General features: G+C 42.3%; 1 protein-coding gene across 1 annotated transcript in view; it reads left to right on the top strand.

Moving 5' to 3' along the window:
- Positions 1 to 2817: 2817 nt before the first annotated feature.
- Positions 2818 to 20886, top strand: part of BORCS5 (BLOC-1 related complex subunit 5) — a 104125-nt gene continuing 86056 nt past the window's right edge. Inside the window, 2 exon segments of the mRNA NM_001430873.1 lie at positions 2818 to 3126; positions 5634 to 5777. Coding sequence (NP_001417802.1) covers positions 3069 to 3126; positions 5634 to 5777 — 202 coding nt within the window. The 5' untranslated portion in view covers positions 2818 to 3068.

Raw genomic sequence — 20886 nt, 5'->3', positions numbered from 1 at the left:
TGCTGTTTCTCCAAAATTAATTTCGCCTGACGCAGACCTGCGAAGCTAAGAGGTATAGAGATGCTAGAAACATGGAAAAAAACAGGAACAGCAGTTATGGAGCAGAAGAGATCACAGTTCCCAGTGACCTGCTCTGCAGACAAACCCAGCAGCTATCACCACTTAAGAAACCAGTGACTAGTACTGCCACCTGAGACATGCCCCCCATCATCAGCTTTCACCCCACAGGTATTTACACTTACTGCTGACAGCTGCCTACATCCCTCCCTGCTTCCTCCCCTGCCCCCAGTCTCCCCTGGAGCCTAGAATCACAATAGCAGCCAGCCCAGGACTCTGTGGTTGCATGAATGCAAGATGCCAGTCTGGACCCCTGTGGTTGACCTCCACTACCCTGTGCTCAATCTGGGCTACCCCTCCAGCTGTAAACTTGATGCCTGCCACTGGCCTCCATCACAGTGCACCTGCCTGGCAGAGACTGTGAAGCCACAGAGAGCACACCAACAACCAGCACCTCCCACCCCCACCTCCTGCCCTGCCATGTTGGATTCTCAGAAGGAGAAAAGCAGAAGATGGGGTAGAAAGCTGACTTAAAGAAATTATAACTGAGAACTTCCCAAACCTGGGGAGAGATTTGAACATACAAGTTCATGAAGCTTATAGGTCATCCGAAAATTTCAAAACCAAAACATTATTTTCCAAGCCCAATAAGTTGCCTAAAATCAAAACAAAGAGTGAATTTTACAAGCTTCAAGAGAAAACAATTTTCTTATACATAGGTTATCAGTGGATTTCTTTGCAGATACCTTGCTGGCCAGTAGAGAATGGGATACACATATATTTTTTTTTCTCCTTTTGGCCACCCCACAGCATAAAGAGTCCTGAACCAGGCATCAGATCCGAGGCACAGCTGTGAACTACGCTGCAGCTGTGGCAATGCCAGATCTTTAACCCGCTGTGCTGAACTGGGGATTGAACCTGCATGCCAGTGCTCTTGAGACACCACTGATGCTGTTCGGCCACAGCAGGAACTCCTGGGATGATAAATTTATCCATTCATCAATTGATGGATCCCTTCTAGAATGAAACATTTATCCAAAGGGAAGCATAAAAATCACCATCACATCAGTATGGATTAGGGTATAGAACACAATTAAATATTGGTGTGGGAGAGGGAACAAGAGTCAGACTATGACTTACTTTCCCTTCTTTGCCTTCTCGCTCATCCTCCCCAAATATCTGAGAGAAGAACCAAGGGCTTTGCAAGAGGGAATGGACACATTACTTAGCGGGCCTTTCCCAGTTCCATAAGTCTGGTGGTTTATGTAAACTTCAAGACTATAGTCAAACATCACCTCTTAGGAAACTCTTTTGATCTCTCAGGCAGTTTTTAGTTCTATCTTCACATTCTCACCAAATACTGAATTTATGTTCACTTGAATTTTTCTCATGGTACAGTGGGCCCTCCATACCCAAGATTTCTTCCTTGCAGATTTAGAGGGGCCAGCTGTAAGGAACTTGAATATCCATGGATTTTGGTATCCTCCAGAGGCAGGGGGTCCTGGAACCAATCCCCCAGAGGATACCCAGGGAGGACAGTACTGTGATGGGGAGCAGAGGAAAGAGCATGAGATTTATAACCAGAGAATCCCAAATCCTAGTTTCACCACATACTACCTAGTGACCATGAGGAAATTACCTGCTTATGGTCATCAGGGTTATTGGGAAAATTAAATGAGTTAAAGCAGGTGAAATGTTTGTGATACTGCAGAATAGAAGGGATTTAATCATTTCATCAATTTGACACTCTTTCTGATGATATGCATAAGACGTTTATGTATATATAATCTCAGGGTATTCGCTTGAAATTTCGTAAAACAAACAATATGAGTTGCAAAGTTCTGAGAATCCCAGAACCGCTCAACTCCTTGATGGGAATACATTGTTAAGTCTTCGTACACGATGCGAGAAAGTTGGCAGTTTCTGTTTTGCGTTACCCATACTTCTTTTCCGCCTTTGCTAGTTTCAGAATGCCCTGTGATAATTGTCAAGCTCCCCAGAAAGTGACGAGACTTGGGGCATCCACTTTCCTTTGAAGATGCATAAACATCTAACAAACGAGTCAGCATTTTCTATTCATTTTGCTCTCATTTTCAACTCCGTCCTTTACCATCAAGTATTTTTTTTTTTTTTTTTTTTTTTTTTTTTGCACGGTTGTCTACTGCCAAACTTCCACCTTTTGGAACTGAAACAGGAACTTTGCATTCAGACAGCTATGGGTTCCAACCCTAAGTCTAACACCTCTATTTTGCCATTTGTAAAACAAGATTTAAGATTTCACAACACATACGAATACGGAGCCATTACATTGTACACCTGAAACTAATATAATGCTATATGTCACATATCTCAGTTAAAACGGAAAACAATAAATGCCCAAAATACACACACAAAAACAAACTCCCCCCAAACCTATTATGTAAAGTTCTAAAAATAGGAGTAAAGTGCCTAGTGTGTGAATAATGCTTAAAGGTGATGTGCAATATTACAACAGGAAACGCTGCACCCTGCGGGGCGGTTCTGTCTTTGAGGAGGTTGGGCCCTTTAAGGCTGCGCCGCGGGAGTCTTCCGCGCGAGTCTCCCCGCCCTCCCTCGGGCCGGGGCGGGGGCCCTCTAACCCGGAACTGACGGCCGCCGCAGCCGGCGCGGCCAATTGGCGTCCCGGAAGGAGCGAGCTGCGGCGTCTGAGCAAGCGAGTGAGTGAAAGCGGCGCCGCCCGCCGGCCGCGGGCGCGGCTGGTGCCGGGCGTTCCCCTGCGTTTTGGTCTTGGGTTTCCCCAAAGAAGGCGGCGAGGGGCGTGTAGCCCAGCCACGTATCCTTGCAGTCAGTTCCCCAAGTAGGGCCTCCTGTCCCCTGCCGCCCGCGCCACTCGTTGGGCTGGGCGCGCCATCCCCACACCGCAGCCCGTGTAGCTTTCTCATCTAGGTCCCTGGCCCCTGCCCTGTCGCCCCGCCGCCGGAGCGGTCACCGCCCGTTCCACCGTTCCTCCGCTGCCACCGCTGCCGGCAACCATGGGCAGTGAGCAGAGCTCCGAGGCCGAGAGCCGACCCAACGATCTGAACTCCTCAGGTCGGTGTCCTAACTTCCCCTCTCCTCCAGCCAGTCCTGCCTGCTTGCGGAGCGGGCTACCTCCCAGCCTGGTGGGGACTGGGACGGGTGACAGGAACGCACAGAAAGCTCTCACCGTGTTTTTTTCCTTAAAAAAAAAAAAAAAAAAAAGTAACCATCTGGCCTGGCTTTGATTCTCCCAATGGTAGTGAGTGCCTGTGATTGCAAGCTGAGCCAGGTGGCCGCCCGTGCCCATTAATTTTCAAAACAGCTGTGTTTCTCTCAGTGTAGCCTACGCTTTGAAAGAGGACCTAAATAATATCTGGCTTTAGTATTGATGCCTGACAGTGAGGTTTGGTCGCACAGTGTATGGTTCACAGACAAGACCTCAAAGAACAGATTCCTTCTTAGAAGTGGGTCCCAGAGATTCCTTTTCAGAGGGATGTGTGACAGGTGTTTTGCAGCCTTGGTTTTGGTGCCTTGGTTTTGGTGCCCAGGAACTGCAACCAATCGGAAGATTTCTCGGCTCCTTTTTTAATATAGAAGTTGTCCGGGAAGGCAGGTTCTGATGTTTTTCCTTATTCTTCACTCATCCATATTTTTTAGATTTCTCTCCGAGTTTGATATAGGAACGGGAGCTTACTGTTCCTGTAATACAATGAGCAGTCAGTAAATAAAACAGGTGATACTTTGCTAACTGAGAATCATTTGCTCCTCTTTGTTACCTGCCAAACCCTGGGACCACTGGAGTTGCCCTGGATAAGAGTTGTTAATCCAAATTGGCTTATATCTGGAGCCTAAAAAGAGCTCTGGTCATAGGGCCGCTCTGTTCTTGGTAGGATCTGTACTTCAGAAATATAGACGCTAACAGATCAGGGGATTCCACACTGAAAGCTGCCCTTCTAGTTCAGACCATTCCGGGAGCTAGATTAGACAGTTTTTATGGTGTGCAGCATGTACTAGCTTTGCTACTTTTTTTTTTTTTTTTTTTTGGAAGACCCAGAATGTAGTATCTGTTATAACAAACACAGAAATAGTTGTTACCTCTTACTTTCTTGCCTCTGTGTCAGGCCAGAAACATTCTTTGGGAAGAAGTGTGGCATCTTTTTAATAGGATTGCTCACCTACTAACCAACAGCCTGAGCTCTAAATAGTACTAGATTGCACTAATTGGTATTACCCAATAGCATAGGTTGCAACTTGCCTGTTCCCCTGTGCTTAGTGCTTCACATGTGTTCCTCTTTAATCCTTGCAGTAGCCCCATTTTACAGATGAGTAGTAGAGGCTAACTAGAATCTAGTAAAATCTGTTTTTGTATGGGGTCTAGGGAAGGAGGAATTACTTTGTAGCAGGAAAGATTTCTGGCCTGGGATTTGTAAAACATTAGGTGAATTAGCAAAAGAGGGTAAGAGAGATTTCTTGAAGAGCAGTGAAAGTAGCTGAGATGCAGTGAATGCCAAGACACAGACTTTCGGCTCCAGGAGGCAGGAATGTTCGGCATATGGAAATTCCCAGGCTAGGGGCTGAATCAGAGCTGCAGCTGCTGGCTGCACCACAGCTACAGGAACGCAGAATACTTAACCCAATGAGCGAGGCTAGAGATCCAACCTACGTCCTAATAGATACCAGTTGAGTTCATTATTGCTGAGCCACAACAGAAACTCCTCTGGATAAACTTTTGCGACATGATGATGGTGAGCCTGTAAATACTACCTTTTAGAGTATAAAACAATAAAGATTCATTCTTGCCCCAACCAGGAAGATATTTGGGAGAAGAGGATTTCTTGGTCTAGGGAGCCCTTGATCGTTTGCATCACTTCCCTCTAAATGGATTACGTTCTCCTTGGAGACCTGAATTATCTGCATCTCTAGCAGTCCTCCAAATTCTGAATTTTGCCTCAGCCTGCAATGGACCTACTGGTTATTTCTGTCCTGTGACTTTAAGGGTGAAGAGGGTGGTACCATCACCTAAGGTTGAGAACCCCCCCTCCCCAACCGTGATTACTGTCTATCCAACATACTGGGCTTGCTTGCTGTGATGTGATGGCTACACAGCTTTGCAAAGTGCCACAGGGATGGGCCATGTATACCAACAACTCATAAACTTCCAGTTCCTTTCTTAATTCTGTTTCTAGCACTGTTGATCTTGAGCAAGTCACAGCTAAATTTTGTACCCCTGTTTCCTCATTGGTGAAATAGAGGCAAACATCAGGAGGCGGAAAGCAAAAATTAAAAATAATCTGCTTTTTCTTTTGTGTATTGAATAATAAAATACTTGCAGTTATAAAAACAATTTCATAGTTGGCATGTGTTCCTGTGAAGTTTGAGGGTTTTTCAACCTCAGAAAATAGAGGTCCTCCATAATTCATCCCCCATATCCCAGCCTTCACTGCAGGATAACTACAGTTAACATTTTTGTGTATGTATAAAAAAAATAGTCTTTTTAATGACTACAGTGAAGACAGCTTTGGTGAGGGAGAGGAAGCTAACTAACAGGCAACTTCTGAGCAGTGTAACTTTGTTTTCAGTGGCCCCTTCTCCAGCTAAGCATAGAGCCAAGATGGATGATATTGTGGTTGTAGCTCAGGGCTCCCAGGCCTCACGGAATGTCAGCAATGATCCTGATGTCATCAAGTTGCAAGAGATTCCAACCTTCCAGCCACTTTTGAAAGGTAAGAACTTGCATTTTTTTAAAAAAATTATTGAAATATAGTTGATTTGCAGTATGTTTCAGGTGTACAGCAGAGTGATTTGGTTATATATGTGTGTGTGTATATATATATATATATACTTTTTCATTCTTTTCCATTACAGGTTATTATAAGACATTTAATGTAGTAGTACCCTACTGATATCATAGGACAGGTCTTCCAGACAGAAAATCATTACAGCAGCAGAGATCCCAAATGACAATAGAATAGACTTAATTGATATCCACAGGACACTACATCCAAAAAACCCTAGAATACACATTCTTTTCAAGTGCACATGGACCATTCTCTAGGATAGACCACACACTAGGACACAAAGCAAGCCTCGACAAATTTAAGAGGATAGAAATTATTCAAGGGTTTGCATTTTATTTTATCTGGACTTGCTGGAAAGGTGTGCATAGCCCCACTACTCTCCCCTGATATCCCTGTGCCTTACTCATCTCCTTTAAGTCTTTCCTTAAATGCTGTCTTCTTGATGAGGTATTTCTTCACTCCTCTATTTAGAATTGCAGCCCCTTTCTCTGCCCTGTTTTTCTGGAGCTCATAATCACCATTGACCTACTACATAGTTTATTTGTTTACTGTCTGTACTTCTCTGCTAGAATGTGAGCTCCCTAATGGCAGGAACTGTCTGTGTTTTGTGTACTGTTGAATCCTTAGCACTTGCAGTAGAGCCCTGCTATAATGTAGGGACCAAGTAAATGCATGAATGAATGATGTTGAAGTTGGCTTACCTGTCATATTTCCACAAAAAAGATTTTCATTCCTGTTTCTGATCTGGACTATGGGTTGACTAGTTCAGCTCTCTAAAGACAATCTCCATGACCACATACGCTTGTAATTAATCCTGGCAATTGTTTTGTAGGAGGGGGAATTTGTGTTTGAGAGGAGAGAGTGTGTCTGATCAGCCCTCCTGATTGGCATATATGGATGTAGTTAGCTTTTAGCATGAATTTTATTGTTCATTTGATATGTATATATTGGCCTCACTCATGGCATATGGAAGTCCTTGGGCCAGGAATCTAATCTGAGGCACAGTGTGACCTACCCCGTAGTTGTGGCAATGCAAGGTCCTTAACTCACTGTGCCACAGAAGAAACTCCCTTGATAATTGTATTTTAGTATTAACTTTATATTGATACATATATTACTTTATTATTTTAATATCTCTGTTAAGTGGCAATGATTTTCTATTAACTGAATGAGGTTTCCCCTGTAAGAATCACTCTTTTTTTCTCCCTCTCCTCACAAAAGATTAGGAAATATAATTGATTTAGTTGACACATATTAGTTTACTTAACCTGGTACAATGTAATATAAAACAGCTTACATTTATATAGCTATTTGTATTAATATGTTCCCTACCCTGCACACACATACACATTATCTCTTTAGTTCTTACATCATTAAATATGTTTAAATGATTTGTGCCAGATTTGCTGGCAGATAGAAGTTGAACTTGAACCTTATTACTGATGTCAAATCTTATACTAGTTACACTATTCCATACTGTACTTAAAAGCAAATGAGGCTTCATAGATGATCCATATATTATCTCATTTTTCCCAATACTTCATCTGCTTTGTATATGAGGAAATAACAAGTTTTCATTCTTTCTATTATTTATTATTTTTTTTGGTCTTTTTGCCATTTCTTGGGCTGCTCCTGAGGCATATGGAGGTTCCCAGACTAGGGGTCTAATCGGAGCTGTAGCCACCAGCCTGTGCCAGAGCCACAGCAAGGCGGGATCCGAGCTGCATCTGCAACCTACACCACAGCTCATGGCAACACCAGATCCTTAACCCACTGAGCAAGGCCAGGGATCGAACCCGCAACCTCATGGTTCCTAGTCGGATTCATTAACCACTGAGCCATGACGGGAACTCCTTCATTCTTTTTAAATTGGCCCTTTAGGGTTAGGCTTTGGTAAACTATTCCGGCTCTTACACAAAAGAACACATTACATCCTGTTACCATCTTCTCATTAGTTTCTGTTATTTTGAGGAATAATGTGATTCTCCAAAGAAACCAACATTAATGAAATGTCCATCTTCATATATCCTTGTGCAATCACATTTAAAAGACATACCTTTATCTTTAGAAACTTGGAGGTGGTCACCTGTGTTCTGCACTCCATCCCCTCTGGAATTTCATGTGGTGCTGCCCACAGTCACAATTTTCCTGCCTCTACTTCTTGTTAACCATGTCCTTTCTCCTTTCAAAGTCTTCTAGTCCTGGGTGAGGCCTGTATGATCTATTTTTATCTCCACTTTAGGGAAATATGAAAAGCAAACCACAAAAAAACGAAAACAAGAAACTCCCTAGAACTTTGAAGTATACCTAAGAATTTTCTGGAATTAGAATTTTTTTCTTTTTCTTTATTTTTATTATTATTATTATTTTTGGCCTTGCCTGTGACATGCATAAGTTCCTGGTCAGGGAATCAAACCTGTGCCACAGCCACAACATCTGATCCTTAAGCTGCTGTGCACAAGGGAGGTCCTTGTGGTTCTTCTTTAAATGTTTCTTCTTTAAACGTTTAAAATAGTTGATCTTTGGGGAGTTCCCATTGTGGCTCAGTGGTTTAAGGACCCAGTGTTGTCTCTGTGAGGATGCGGGTTAGATCCGCAGCCTCACTCAGTGGGTTAAGGATTCTGCATTGCTGTAAACTGTGATACAGATTGAAGACGTGACTCAGATTAGTTGTTGCTGTGGCTGTGGTGTAGGGCTGCAGCTGCAGCTCCAATTCAACCCCTAACCTGGAAACGTCCATATGCCACAGATGCATTGTAAAAAGAAAAAAAAAAATTCATATTTGGGATTTCCCTGGTGGCACAAAAGGTTAAGGATCCAGCATTGTCTCTGCTCTGATGTGAGTTTGATCCCTGGCCTGGGAACTTCTACATGCCACAGGTGTAGCCAAAAAAATAATAATAATAATTCATATTTTATGATAAACTGACTTGAGGGAAGCACCTGGAAGGTTTTGTGTTAAGGGAAGCTAACCTTGATTTAAAATCATCACCTGGAATCTGGAGAGTGAATAATTAATATGGTGCGTGAATGCAGCACAGCTGGACTTGGGTGCTTTGCTACTTGGATTTTATTTATTTTTTATTTTTGAAGTATATTTGATTTACAACATTGTGTTGTGATTCAATATTTTGCAGCTTATATTCCATTATAGGTTATTACAAGATAATGGGTATAATTCCCTGTGCTATACAGCATATCCTTGCTGCTTATCTATTTTCGATATGGTGGTTTGTATCTGTTAATCCCATACCCTTAAATTGTCCCTCCCCTCTTTCTCTTCCCTTTGGTAACCTCAAGTTTGCTTTCTATGTCTGTGAGTCTGTTTCTGTTTTGCACGTACATTCATCATCATCATCATTATTATTATTATTATATTTTAATGGCTGCACCCACAGCATATGGAATTTCTGGGCCAGGGATTGAATCTGAGCTGCAGTTGCGACCTACACTCCAGCTGGCTGCAGCAATGCTGGATCCTTTAGCCTTCTCTGCAGGGCTGGGGATTGAACCCGTACCTCTGCAGCAACCTGAGCTGCTGCAGTCAGATTCTTAACCCACTGTACCACAGTGGGGAACTCCCTCATTTGTATTATTTTTTTGATTCCACATATACATGATATTATATAGTGATTTGTCTTTTTTTTTTTTTTTTTTTTTTTTTTTGTCTTTTTGCCATTTCTTGGGCCACTCTCACGGCATGTGGAGGTTCCCAGGCTAGGGGTCGAATCGGAGCTGTAGCCACCAGCCTACGCCAGAGCCACAGCAACTCGGGATCCGAGCCGTGTCTGCAACCTACACCACAGCTCACGGCAACGCCGGATCGTTAACCCACTGAGCAAGGCCAGGGACCGAACCTGCAACCTCATGGTTCTTAGTCGGATTCGTTAACCGCTGCGCCATGACGGGAACTCCGTGTAATTTGTCTTTTTTGTCTGACTTACATCATTGAGCATAATTTTCTTCAGATCCATTAACATTGTTGCAAATGGCGGTATTTCATTCTTTTTCATGGCTGAGTAATATTCCGTTTGTGGTGTGCATGCATGCTCTCTCTCTCTTTGTGTGTGTGTGTGTGTACATTCCACATCTTTTTTTTTCATTTATAATGATTTTTATTTTTTCCATTATGGCTGGTCACATCTTAATCCAGTTATCTGTTGATGGGCATTTAAGTGGTTTCCGCATCTTGGCCATTGTAAATAGTGCTACTATGAACATTGGGGTGCATGTGTCTTTTTTTTTCTTTTTCTTTTTTTGACTTTTTGTCTTTTTTAGGGCCGAACCTGTGGCATATGGAGGTTCCCAGGCTAGGGGTCTAATGGGAGCCACAGCTGCCGGCCTATGCCAGAGCCACAGCAACACCAGATCCAAGCCACATCTGGGGCCCACCATAACTCATGGCAACGCCGGATCCTTAAGCCACTGAGAGAGGCCAGGGATTGAACGTGCAACCTTGTGGTTCCTAGTCGGATTCGTTTCCGCTGTGCCACAATAGGAACTCCACATTGTCTTTTCAAATTAGTGTCTTCATTTTTTTCAGATATATTTCAGGAGTGGAATTGCTGGATCATGTGGTGGTTCTGTTTTTGGTTTTAAAAGTAATCTCCGTACTGTTTTCCATAGTAGCTGCACCAATTTACATTCCTACCAATAGCATATGGATTTTAACTGGGACTTGGCTACCAACTGGCTGTGTTGCCTTGGCTTTGTTTTTCACTTCTTTGAAACTTGGTGTTTTGAATATTGAGAATAGATGCAGGAGAGGAGAAGGCTCACAAGAAGCAGCTTGTAGTTAAGGGGAGTCCTGGTATTTGACTGAGAAAAGTAGGAGAAATCACTTGTGAGAGGGATGTGAAAATAGAAATTGCAACAGTAGGGTGGCCAGTCTGCAGGGAACAAGAAAAAAGCCAGTGAGCATTTAACTTGATGCTCCTACTTCACATGTGAAGAAGAGATATCTTCTACATTGGTTAGAAAAGGGAGGCAGGGAGTTCCCGTCGGGGTGCAGTGGAAATGAATCCGACTAGGACCTATGATGTTGCAGGTTCGATCCCTGGCCTCACTCCAGTGGGTTAAGGATCCGGCGTTGCCGTGAGCTGTGGTGTAGGTCGAAGACTCAGCTAGGATCCCTGTTGCTGTGGCTGTGGGGTAGGCTGGCAGCTGTAGCTCTGATTAGACCCCTAGCCTGGGAGCCTCCATGTGCCATGGGTATGGCTCTAAAAAGACAAAAAAAAAGAAAGAAAGAAAAGAAAAGGTAGGCAAGGGGGACAATTGGTGGGAATAATAATAATAATAAAAGCTAATCCCCACCTATAATCTGCATGATGTGTGTTATTCTTCCTGTCTTGTAGATGAAAACACTGAGACTCAGAAAGCTTCAATTCATTGCCTAAAATCACATGGCTATAAGTGATAGCCCATCTCAAGAGGCCATCAGGACATCAAGTTTTAAATATTTTGTACATAGAACGAGACTGAGTGTTCACACTGAGGTCTCAGATACAGAGAACAAACTGGCGGTTGCCAGAGTTGCAGATTAGGGAACGAGGCGAGGGAGTTTAAGGGGTACAGACTTTCAGTTATATAAGTCACAGGGATGTACTGTACAGCATAAGGAACCTACTCAGTGATATTACAGTATTTCTCTATGGTGACATATGGTGACTAGACTTATCACAGTGATCTTTTGATAATGCACAAAATGATCGAATCACTGTGTTGTACACCTGAAATATAGTATCAAATCAGTTATACTTTAGTTTGAAGAAGAAATTAATTCAAACTCAGTTTCCAATTCTAGCGAAGCCTGTCATTAAAATCACAAGGCTCTAATAGAAAATAGGGTGATGGGAGTGAGCTGGTTTGGATTTTCAGGTACAGCATTTGTTACAGAGCCTCCTGCTTGGACATTGTTCTGCCTGGTAATTTAAAGCTTGGCATCAGCTTGCTGGGCTGGGGCCACTCATCACTGTTGCCTTTGCACTCTCATCTCTTTCTTCCCCTTTACAGCTTTCAGGGTGAGGCTCTTTCTCAAAATAGTAAAAGGGCCACACACACTGAGGGCTGCACCCCCAGGTTTGATTTCAGAAAGCTTTTATTCAAGTTAATGACAGTGTATTCTTTCAAAACAATACATTCAAGTATTACACAGAGTTCACTATTGTTCCATAATGTCATATGATGTAATGTTAATGCTGGTGGGTGATCTGCAGAGGCAGTGGCTGGGAGAGTTTGGGGCTATTTGTATGACTGAGGTAATGTTTGCATTTTTAATAAACAGATTCTTTTCTTTGGTCTCAACTCTTTTAGATAATTATCCCAGGGTATAATTTATGCTCCAAACAAATGCCAAATTGCACTGTGCTGTTCATGTTCCTCTTTTATTTTAAGCCAAAAGAACTTCTTTTTACCATAGCGGTCTCTGAATTAGCAATTTATTTTGAAATGTTAACACACTCAGGAGAAAACGAGAAATTAAAAAATTAGAAAGTAGCAATAAATGGCCTCGACAGAGCACAAAGGCAAAATGTAGGTTTGATGCAAATTGTTTAGATGTCCAGGGGTTAAATAAGCCCTATAGATTTCTTACTTAAAATTCAGTCACTCATATTTTTTAATGAATCCCACTATTTTATGTCATTCTACGGAAATACTCCCAAGAGAAATGCAGTGTTGATGTTTTATGTATAAAAGTTATAAAATAATTATTCTGGGTGTTTCCGTTGTGGCACAGTGGTTAATGAATCTGACTAGGAACCATGAGGTTGCAGGTTCAATCTCTGGCCTTGCTCAGTGGGTTAAGGATCTGGCGTTGCCGTGAGCTGTGGTGTAGGTAGAAGACGAGGCTTGGATCCCGCACTGCTATGGCTGTGGCGTAGGCTGGCGGCTACAGCTCTGATTAGACCCCTAGCCTGGGAACCTCCATGTGCCGAGGGAGTGGCCCTAGAAAAGGCAAAAAAACAAAAACAATAATAATTATTATTCTGTTCACTCCAAGCAATGAATATATGCATCGATGCTCAAGGACATGGTCATGCGTACACATGTGACGTTCTTTGCAATGACCGATCATTTTTGTTACTGACCTTGGTTACAACATAAGGTTGTCTTTGATGCCTAAGGAGGGCTGTCCTTGTTACCAACAAGGAAAATCAAACATATGCTCTAAGTGCTTCATCGACACTAAGCAGCTTTGTTAGGAGTTCTGTGTTTGGTTGTTAAGAACATGATGCAGGTGGAGGAGATTTCTGACCATCTAAAAGAGCCTGTGGCTTTTCTTGGTGGAGCAGAATCTCACAGAACAGCAGTGAAGGCCCTCATATCACGTGGAATACTGAGAATTGGTGACTGAGGTGGAAGCGGGGGAAGAATGAATCGGTGGAAAAGAGTGATGTGAAGAACGTGACAGCTCGATTTCAGATGACCAGTTCATTCACTTCTTTCTCACCCACTAGCCAGACAAATCAAATAAGGGAAGACAGTCTGGCATTTATCAGACACCTGCCACTGCCGGCTGTCAGGCCTTATCTCTGCATTGGAAAGCTGAGCATCAAAAGAGGGAGGAAAGGATGGATCTTAATGAGAGCCACAGTCCTCTGAGCGGTTTAGACATGACCTCTAGACCCAGGTTGATCCTAAGAATATATTTTCCTCCGAATACCATCTTTGAAAAGCCAATAATTCATTCTTGATTACTTTATGGATGTATTTGTATATGTAATAGCGTTCTGGTTAACCTTTTAATACCCAGCCACACTCAAATCTTGCTGAGAAGAGTGGGACACACCAGGAGAATGGTAGCTTTAAACCAACAGAGAAGGTTCACCAGAGCAACCGCACTTTTTTCCTCATTCTGGTGGATCTTTGCCTGCATCCATTTTTATTTCTTGCCATTAAATCTTAGAGAAGGTGTGTCTTTGCCTTTCTCTAAAATTTACCTCTGCTCCATTTTCACTTTTTCCTTCATTTGCTGGAACTTTGCTTCTGTCCTTTGCTTGTCGTTAGCTTCTAGCTTAGTGAATGTTTTTCCTATTGTTTAGATATACAGATCTTCCCATCTTTTAAATTATTAAGACAAAAAGACCTTGTTTTGACTCTATTTCCCCTTCTTATCTCTGTTACCAAACGTACTGAGTACATGGCCATGACATGCTGTCCCTGTGTCCTTTCTGTCTGTCTTTTTTTTTTTTTTGGCTGTGCCCAGGGCATGTAAAAGTTCCAGGGACAGAGACTGAACTCAAGCCACAGCAGTAACGATGCCAGATCCTTAATCCACTGAGCTACCAGGGAACTCTGAGATCTACCTCTTCCATTCTTTTTTAAAATAATTACTATTTATTTTTTATTTTATTGTTTAATATATTTTTTACTTTTTGGGCCATACCCACAGCATGTGGAAGTTCCCTTGCGAGGGATCAAACCTGAGCCACAGCAGTGACAATGCCAGGTCCTTTACTGCTAGGCCACCAGGGAACTCCTTTCTTTTGTTTTCTTTTTTTTTTTTTTTTTGACTTTTTGGAACTGCACTTGTGGCGTATGGAGGTTCCCAGGCCAGGGGTCAAATTGAAGCTTAGCTGCCAGCCTATGCCACAGCCACAGCAACACAGAATACTTAACCCACTGAGCAAGGCTAGGGATCAAACCTGCATCCTCATGGATACTAGTTGGGTTCGTTACCAATGAGCCACAACGGGAACTCTGTTTTTTTTTCTGTTTCTTTTTTGGTGCTATCTATACCTGCGGCATATGGAAGTTCCCAGGCCAGGGGTCGAATTGGAGCTGTGGCTGATGGTCTGCACCACAGCTCAGGCAGCCCAAGAGCTGAGCAGCATCTGTGACCTACACCATAGCTTGCAGCAACACTGGATCCTTAAACCACTGAGTAAGACCAAGGATCAAACCCGCATTCTCCTGGATACTGGCTGGGTTCTTAACCTGCTGAACCACAACGGGAACTCCTCCTCTTCCATTCTTGAGGGTCTCCCATACATGGCCTCATCAACATTTACTTCTTTGGATGGTTACTAGTGGTCCCTTTTCATGCATAAAGTTCATGCCTAAAGTTTTTCTCTATCCATGTCCTTTGTTTCTTTTTTCTTTCTTTCTTTCTTTTTTTTTTTTTTTTTAATCTTTTGAGGGCCTCACCCACGGCATATGGAGGTTCCCAAGCTAGGCGTTTAATCAGAGCTGTAGCTCCCGGCCTACGCCAAAGCTACAGCAACACCAGGTCCTTAACCTACTGTGTGAGGCTAGGGATCGAACCCACAACGTCATGGTTCCTAGTCAGATTCGCTTCTGCTGCACCATGACGGGCACTCCTGTCCATGTCCTTATCTTTTTCATATTTAACATAGGGTTTCATCTGCTTATGAACCCTCTTTTTCTTCAGCTTTCATGCTGTTTGCATAGTATTTCTTTTTTCCAGTCCTCTATCTATCTATCTATCTATCTATCTATATCTTTATATTTAAAGTGCATTGCTCATAGGTTGTGTATAATTGGGTCTTGCCTTTGCATCTAGGCTGACAGTCTTTTATTTTTTATTTTTGGCCACACCTGTGTCATGTGGAAGTTCCTGGGTCAGGTACTGAACCCACAGCACAGTAGCATCTGAGGTACAGAGGTGACAATGCTGGGTCACCAACCCCCTGAGCCACAGAACTCCAGTCTGCCCTTTTTTTTTTTTAATGGCTGCATCCATGGCATATGGAAGTTCCCAGGCCAGGGATCTAAAACTAGCCACAGCTGCCACCTGTGCCACAGCTGTAGCAATGTTGGATCCTTTAAGCTACTGTGCTGGGCCAGAGGTTGAACCCATGTCTCCGCAGCTATCTGAGCTGCTGCAGTCAGATTCTTAACCCTCTACACCACAGTGGGAACCCCCAGTCTGCCTAATTGGAGTATAAATTGGTGTGGTTGGATATAGGTCTACTTTGTAGCTCTTATTTTTGCTGTCTGCTGTGGCTCCTCTCATATTCTTTTCCTGACTTTTTGGCTCAGTTGAATACTTTTTAATATTCTATTTTAATTCCTCAATTCGATTTTTCGGTTGAACTCTTTTGCATGATTTTTTAAGTGGTTGCTGTAGGGATTACAATATACATCCTTTATATATCATGGTTCACATAGAGTTAATATTATACCACGTTACATAAAATGTAAGAACATTTTAATGGTGTGATTCCATTCACCCCCACTTCTATGTGCCATAGTTATCATATATATATATATATGTATATAGCATATCTCCATATATTGAAAACCCCATGGGGAAGATATATATATATATGAAGATAGATATCTTTTATAGAAATTAGGAGAAGAAAAAAACTATATATAGACGGTTTACTCACATGTTTGCCATTTCTGGAATTCTTAGTCCCTTCCTAAAGACTCAAGTCTCCTTTTGATGTCATTTACTCTTAGTCTGAAGAACTCCTTGTAGCATTTCTTGTAGAAAAAAAATTCTTTGTTTTTATTTATATAAAAATGTCAATTTTTCCCAGTTTTGTTATAAAGCTTTTTTTCCCTTTATAATTACTATGTTTTTGAGGCAATAATACGAAGCTTTGTACTTGTTTTTCAACACTCTCTTGCTGGTTATGATATCCACTGATGTTTCTTGCTTGAATTAATGATATAGTGATGGTTGCCAAATATTGATTTTCTAATTTATTATTCCTTCTACATTTATTAGTTTGCATTTTACTGTAAGGAAGACCTTTCTCTTCTCATTTATATATTCGTTTTTCATTTAAGTCAATGTAGAACAGTGAATTCTATCATTCAGTGAGTTATAATGTTAAAGTCATTATGTTTGGCCTTCCATATCCATGGGTTCTGAATCTATAGGTTCACCCGAGGGCAGAGTGAAAATACTCAGGAAAGAAAGAAAATATTCAGAATGTTCCAAAAAGCATAACTTGAATTTGCTGAGCAGCAGCAACTATTTATATATCATTTACATCAATTGCCATAGAATTTGCATTAGATGTTATAAGTAATTTAGAGATGATTTTAAATGTATGGGAGGCTGTGCATAGGTTATATGCAAATACTATGCCATTTTATTTTTAAATTTTTTAATTAAAGTATAGTTTACAATGTGCCAGTTTCATCTGTCAGTGGATATTTAGATTGTTTCCATGTTTTGGCTGTTGAGATAGCGTTGCTATGAACATATGGGAGCATGTGTCTTTTTAAATTGTTTTATTCAGATATATGCCCAGGAGTGGGATTGATGGATTGTATGGTAGTTTTACATTCAGTTTTCTTTTCTTTTCTTTTTTTTTTTTTTTTTTTGTCTTTTTGCCATTTCCATGGCATATGGAGGTTCCCAGGCTAGGGGTCTAATCGGAGCTGTAGCCACCAGCCAGAGCCACAGCAACTTAGGATCCAAGCCGCGTCTGTAACCTACACCACAGCTCGCGGCAATGCCGGATCCTTTAACCCACTGAGCAAGGCCAGGGACCGAACCTGCAACCCCATGGTTCCTAGTCTGATTCGTTAACCACTGCGCCACGACAGGAACTCCTACATTCAGTTTTCTGAGGAACTTCCCTTCTGTTCTCTATACTGGTTGTACCAATTTATATTTCTACCAACAGAGTAGGAAGGTTCCCTTTTTGCCACACCCTTTCCAGCATTTGGTATTTGTAGACTTATTAATGATGGCCATTTTGACTGGTGTGAGGTGGTATCTCATTGTAGTTTTGATTGCATTTGTCTGATAATTAGTGGTGTGAAACATTTTTTCATGTGCCTACTGGTCATCTGTCTTCTTTGGAAAAATATCTATTTAGGTCTTCTGCCCATTTTTCGGTCAGGTTTTGTGTGTGTATGTGTGTTGCCAAGTTGTATGAGTTGTTTGTGTATTTTTGAGAATAAGCCTTTGTTGCATTGTTTGCAACTATTTCTCCCATTCTGTAGGTTGTCTTTCTTTGTTTTTTTGATGGTTTCCTTTGCTGTGCAAAAGCTTGTAAGTTTGATTAGGCATTGTTTTTACTTCTCTTACCTTGGGATACTGACCTAAGAAAACATTTGTAAAGTCGATATCAGAGAATGTTTTGCCTTTGTTCTCTTCTGGGAGTTTTATGGTGTCATGCCTTATGTTTGTCTATGCCATTTTATATAAAAGACTTGAGCATCCAGAGACTTTGGTATCCAAAAGTCCTGGAATCAAACCCCCCACAAACACCAAGGGATGACTTTATTTTCAGTCTCAAAATGCTCCAAATTTGTCTAGTTGGAACACCATCAGTTTAGCTTCCTGTATCCTTTTGATGTATTCTCATTATTCTTTGAACATATTTTTTTTTCTTTTGTCTTTTGTCTTTTGTTGTTGTTGTTGTTGCTATTTCTTGGGCCGCTCCCGCGGCATATGGAGGTTCCCAGGCTAGGGGTCCAATCGGAGCTGTAGCTGCCAGCCTACGCCAGAGCCACAGCAACGCGGGATCCAAGCCGCATCTGCAACCTACACCACAGCTCACGGCAACACCGGATCATTAACCCACTGAGCAAGGGCAGGGACCGAACCTGCAACCCCATGGTTCCTAGTTGGATTCGTTAACCACTGCGCCACGACGGGAACTCCTGAACATATTTTTATTCTCTGGCACAATATAAGTCTCCAAACTTACCTTATTCTTCCTTGGCCCCCACCATAGGATCAGGCATTTCTCCAGGAGCCTTGGTTCTTTAAGTGAAGGGTGGTGTTTAGAAACCACTCCCAGTCCCTTTTGGTGGGTTTGGCAAGGAAATATATGCATGTGTATATATACAAGTTCACACATTTGCATTTATAGTTATTTGCTTATTTATTTATTCTTGTTATTTTTTGGCCATGCCTGTGGCATATGGAAAATCCTGGGTCAGGTATCATACCTGAGCCATAGCAATAACCCGAGCTGTAGCAGTGACAATGCTGGGTCCTTAACCAATAGGCTACCAGGGAGCTCCACACTTGTATTTATTTTTGTATTTTCTTTATATATTGAAAAGGATGAGTTCACACTAATGTGCTCCATATGTTATTTGATCCATATGGATTTATAGTTTTTATCAAATACTTTGGCCACTATTTCTTCCGATATTTTTCTGCCCCCACCTCTCCCAGTTTCTGCGTTGGACCACCTGATGTTTTCTCACAGGTCACTGAGGCACCTTTCAGAATTTTTTTTTGTCTTTTTCCTTTCTGTCCTGCTTTGGATAATTTTTATTGCTATATTTCCAGGTTCGATGGTCTTTGTTTCTGTTATGTCTGTGCCACCCTTATTCCCATCCAGTGTATTTTTAATTTCAGATAATTGTGTTTTTCAGCTTTAGATGTCCCTTCTCCCCTTAAACAAGTCTTTATTTTTTGCTTATCATGTTTATGTTCTCTACTTTTTAAACATATAGAGTATTTTTATAATAGCTTTTAACTCTTATCTGCTAGCCCATCATTTCTGGATCTGTTTTTATTGAATGAGCTTTTGCAAGTCACATTTTTCTGCCTTTTTTTTAATGCTTGGAAAATTTTTGTTGCATGCCAGACATTGTATATTTTATGTTTTTTGGATGCTGGATTTTGTTAAAGCATATTTTACTTTGTTTTAGCATAAGGCTGTTAGTTATGTAATCAGTTTGACCCTCTCTCAGCTTCCTTTTGAGTTTTGTCAGAGCTCATCTGGAGCGGCCTTTAGTTTTTTTTTTTTTTGGCTGCGCTGCAGCCTATGGAGTTCCCCGGCCAGGAGTCAGATCTGAGGAGCAGTTGTGACCTGTGCATGCTGCAGCTGCAACAACACCAGATCCTCTAACCCACTGTGCTGGGCCGGGGTTTGAACCTACGTTCTGGCGCTGATAGAGATGCCACTGAACCTGTTGTACCAACAGCAGGAACTCCCAGCCTAGGTTTTTTTGTTTGTTTGTTTTGTTTTTTTTTTTGAGCCACAACCATGGCATATGGAAGTTCCCAGGCTAGGGGATCAAATCAGAGCAAAGCTGCCAGCCTGCGCCACAGCCACAGCAGCATGGGTTCCAAGCTGTGCTGCGACCTACACCACAGCTCACGGCAACACCGGATCCCTAATGCACTGAGCAAGGCCAGGGATCCAACCCGCATCCTCATGGATCCTAGTCAGGTTCATTACCCTCTGAGCCACGAAGGGACCGCCTCCCAGCCTAGTTTAATTAAGGCTCACTACTGAGGCAACACCCTCCTGAGTACACTACCCATTGTCCCATGTATTATGAGGTCTTCCCACTCTGGCTGGTGGGAACATGAACTCCTCTTAGCCCTTTGAGAGTTTCAGAAATTTTTTGGTCTACCCCTTTCCTGGTTCTTTTTCCAGCGTGGTGGAATTTTGGCTAATAAGTTGACACATTAGTGCACGAGGCTTCCAGGGCGCCCTGTGCAGATCTCCGGGGTGTGCTTATGGAGCGGCCTCCCTTCCTGTATCTGTCCTGTAAATTCTAGACACCTTAGTCTCTGCATATTCCACTCCCTCTTCAACTCACGGAGGCTACCGGACCTCCCTGGCCTGCATCCTGGGAACCGCCTCTCAGCAGTAAGCTGGGGAAATGATGGAGCTCACTTTCTTTCCCTCCTCTTGGTGCTCAAAGTCCTGCACTACCTGTTAGACAATGTCCGAAAAGAGTGTTTCATGTATTTTGTCTGATTTTCTAGCTGTTTATTGACTGGCAGGTATAACAGCAGTTAATCCTTTGTGGGGAGAGGCAGAAATCCTCTCCAAAGATGGCTTTTCCTCTGTATTTTTCTGTCGATCACCACTTCTTCAGTTTACTTAAGCGCCTCATGCTGATGGCTTTTGATGACCACGTTGATCATTCATTTCTGCAAAATATTGGTATATCCTTGCCCAGGTCCTGGTAGTGCTGCAGACAGTGGAGATACAAAGAAGATGGAGACACACTTGCTGTCCTTTGGGAGCTTATAGCTTTGGGAGTGATTTAGACAGGTAAATATAACTCATAGTGACATAGCCTGTGTAACACTGGTCATGTGCCCAAAAGACTAGGAAGGCCCAGAGGA

This window comes from Sus scrofa, chromosome 5 (genome assembly GCF_054392235.1).
Source record: "Sus scrofa isolate SSC_HxYL_T2T_F1_AM1 chromosome 5, Sscrofa_HxYL_maternal_Yorkshire_Landrace_v2.0, whole genome shotgun sequence".
Classification (NCBI taxonomy): Eukaryota; Metazoa; Chordata; class Mammalia; order Artiodactyla; family Suidae; genus Sus; species Sus scrofa.
The sequence above is the reverse complement of the archived record's forward strand: the minus strand, read 5'-3'. Positions and strand labels throughout refer to the sequence as shown.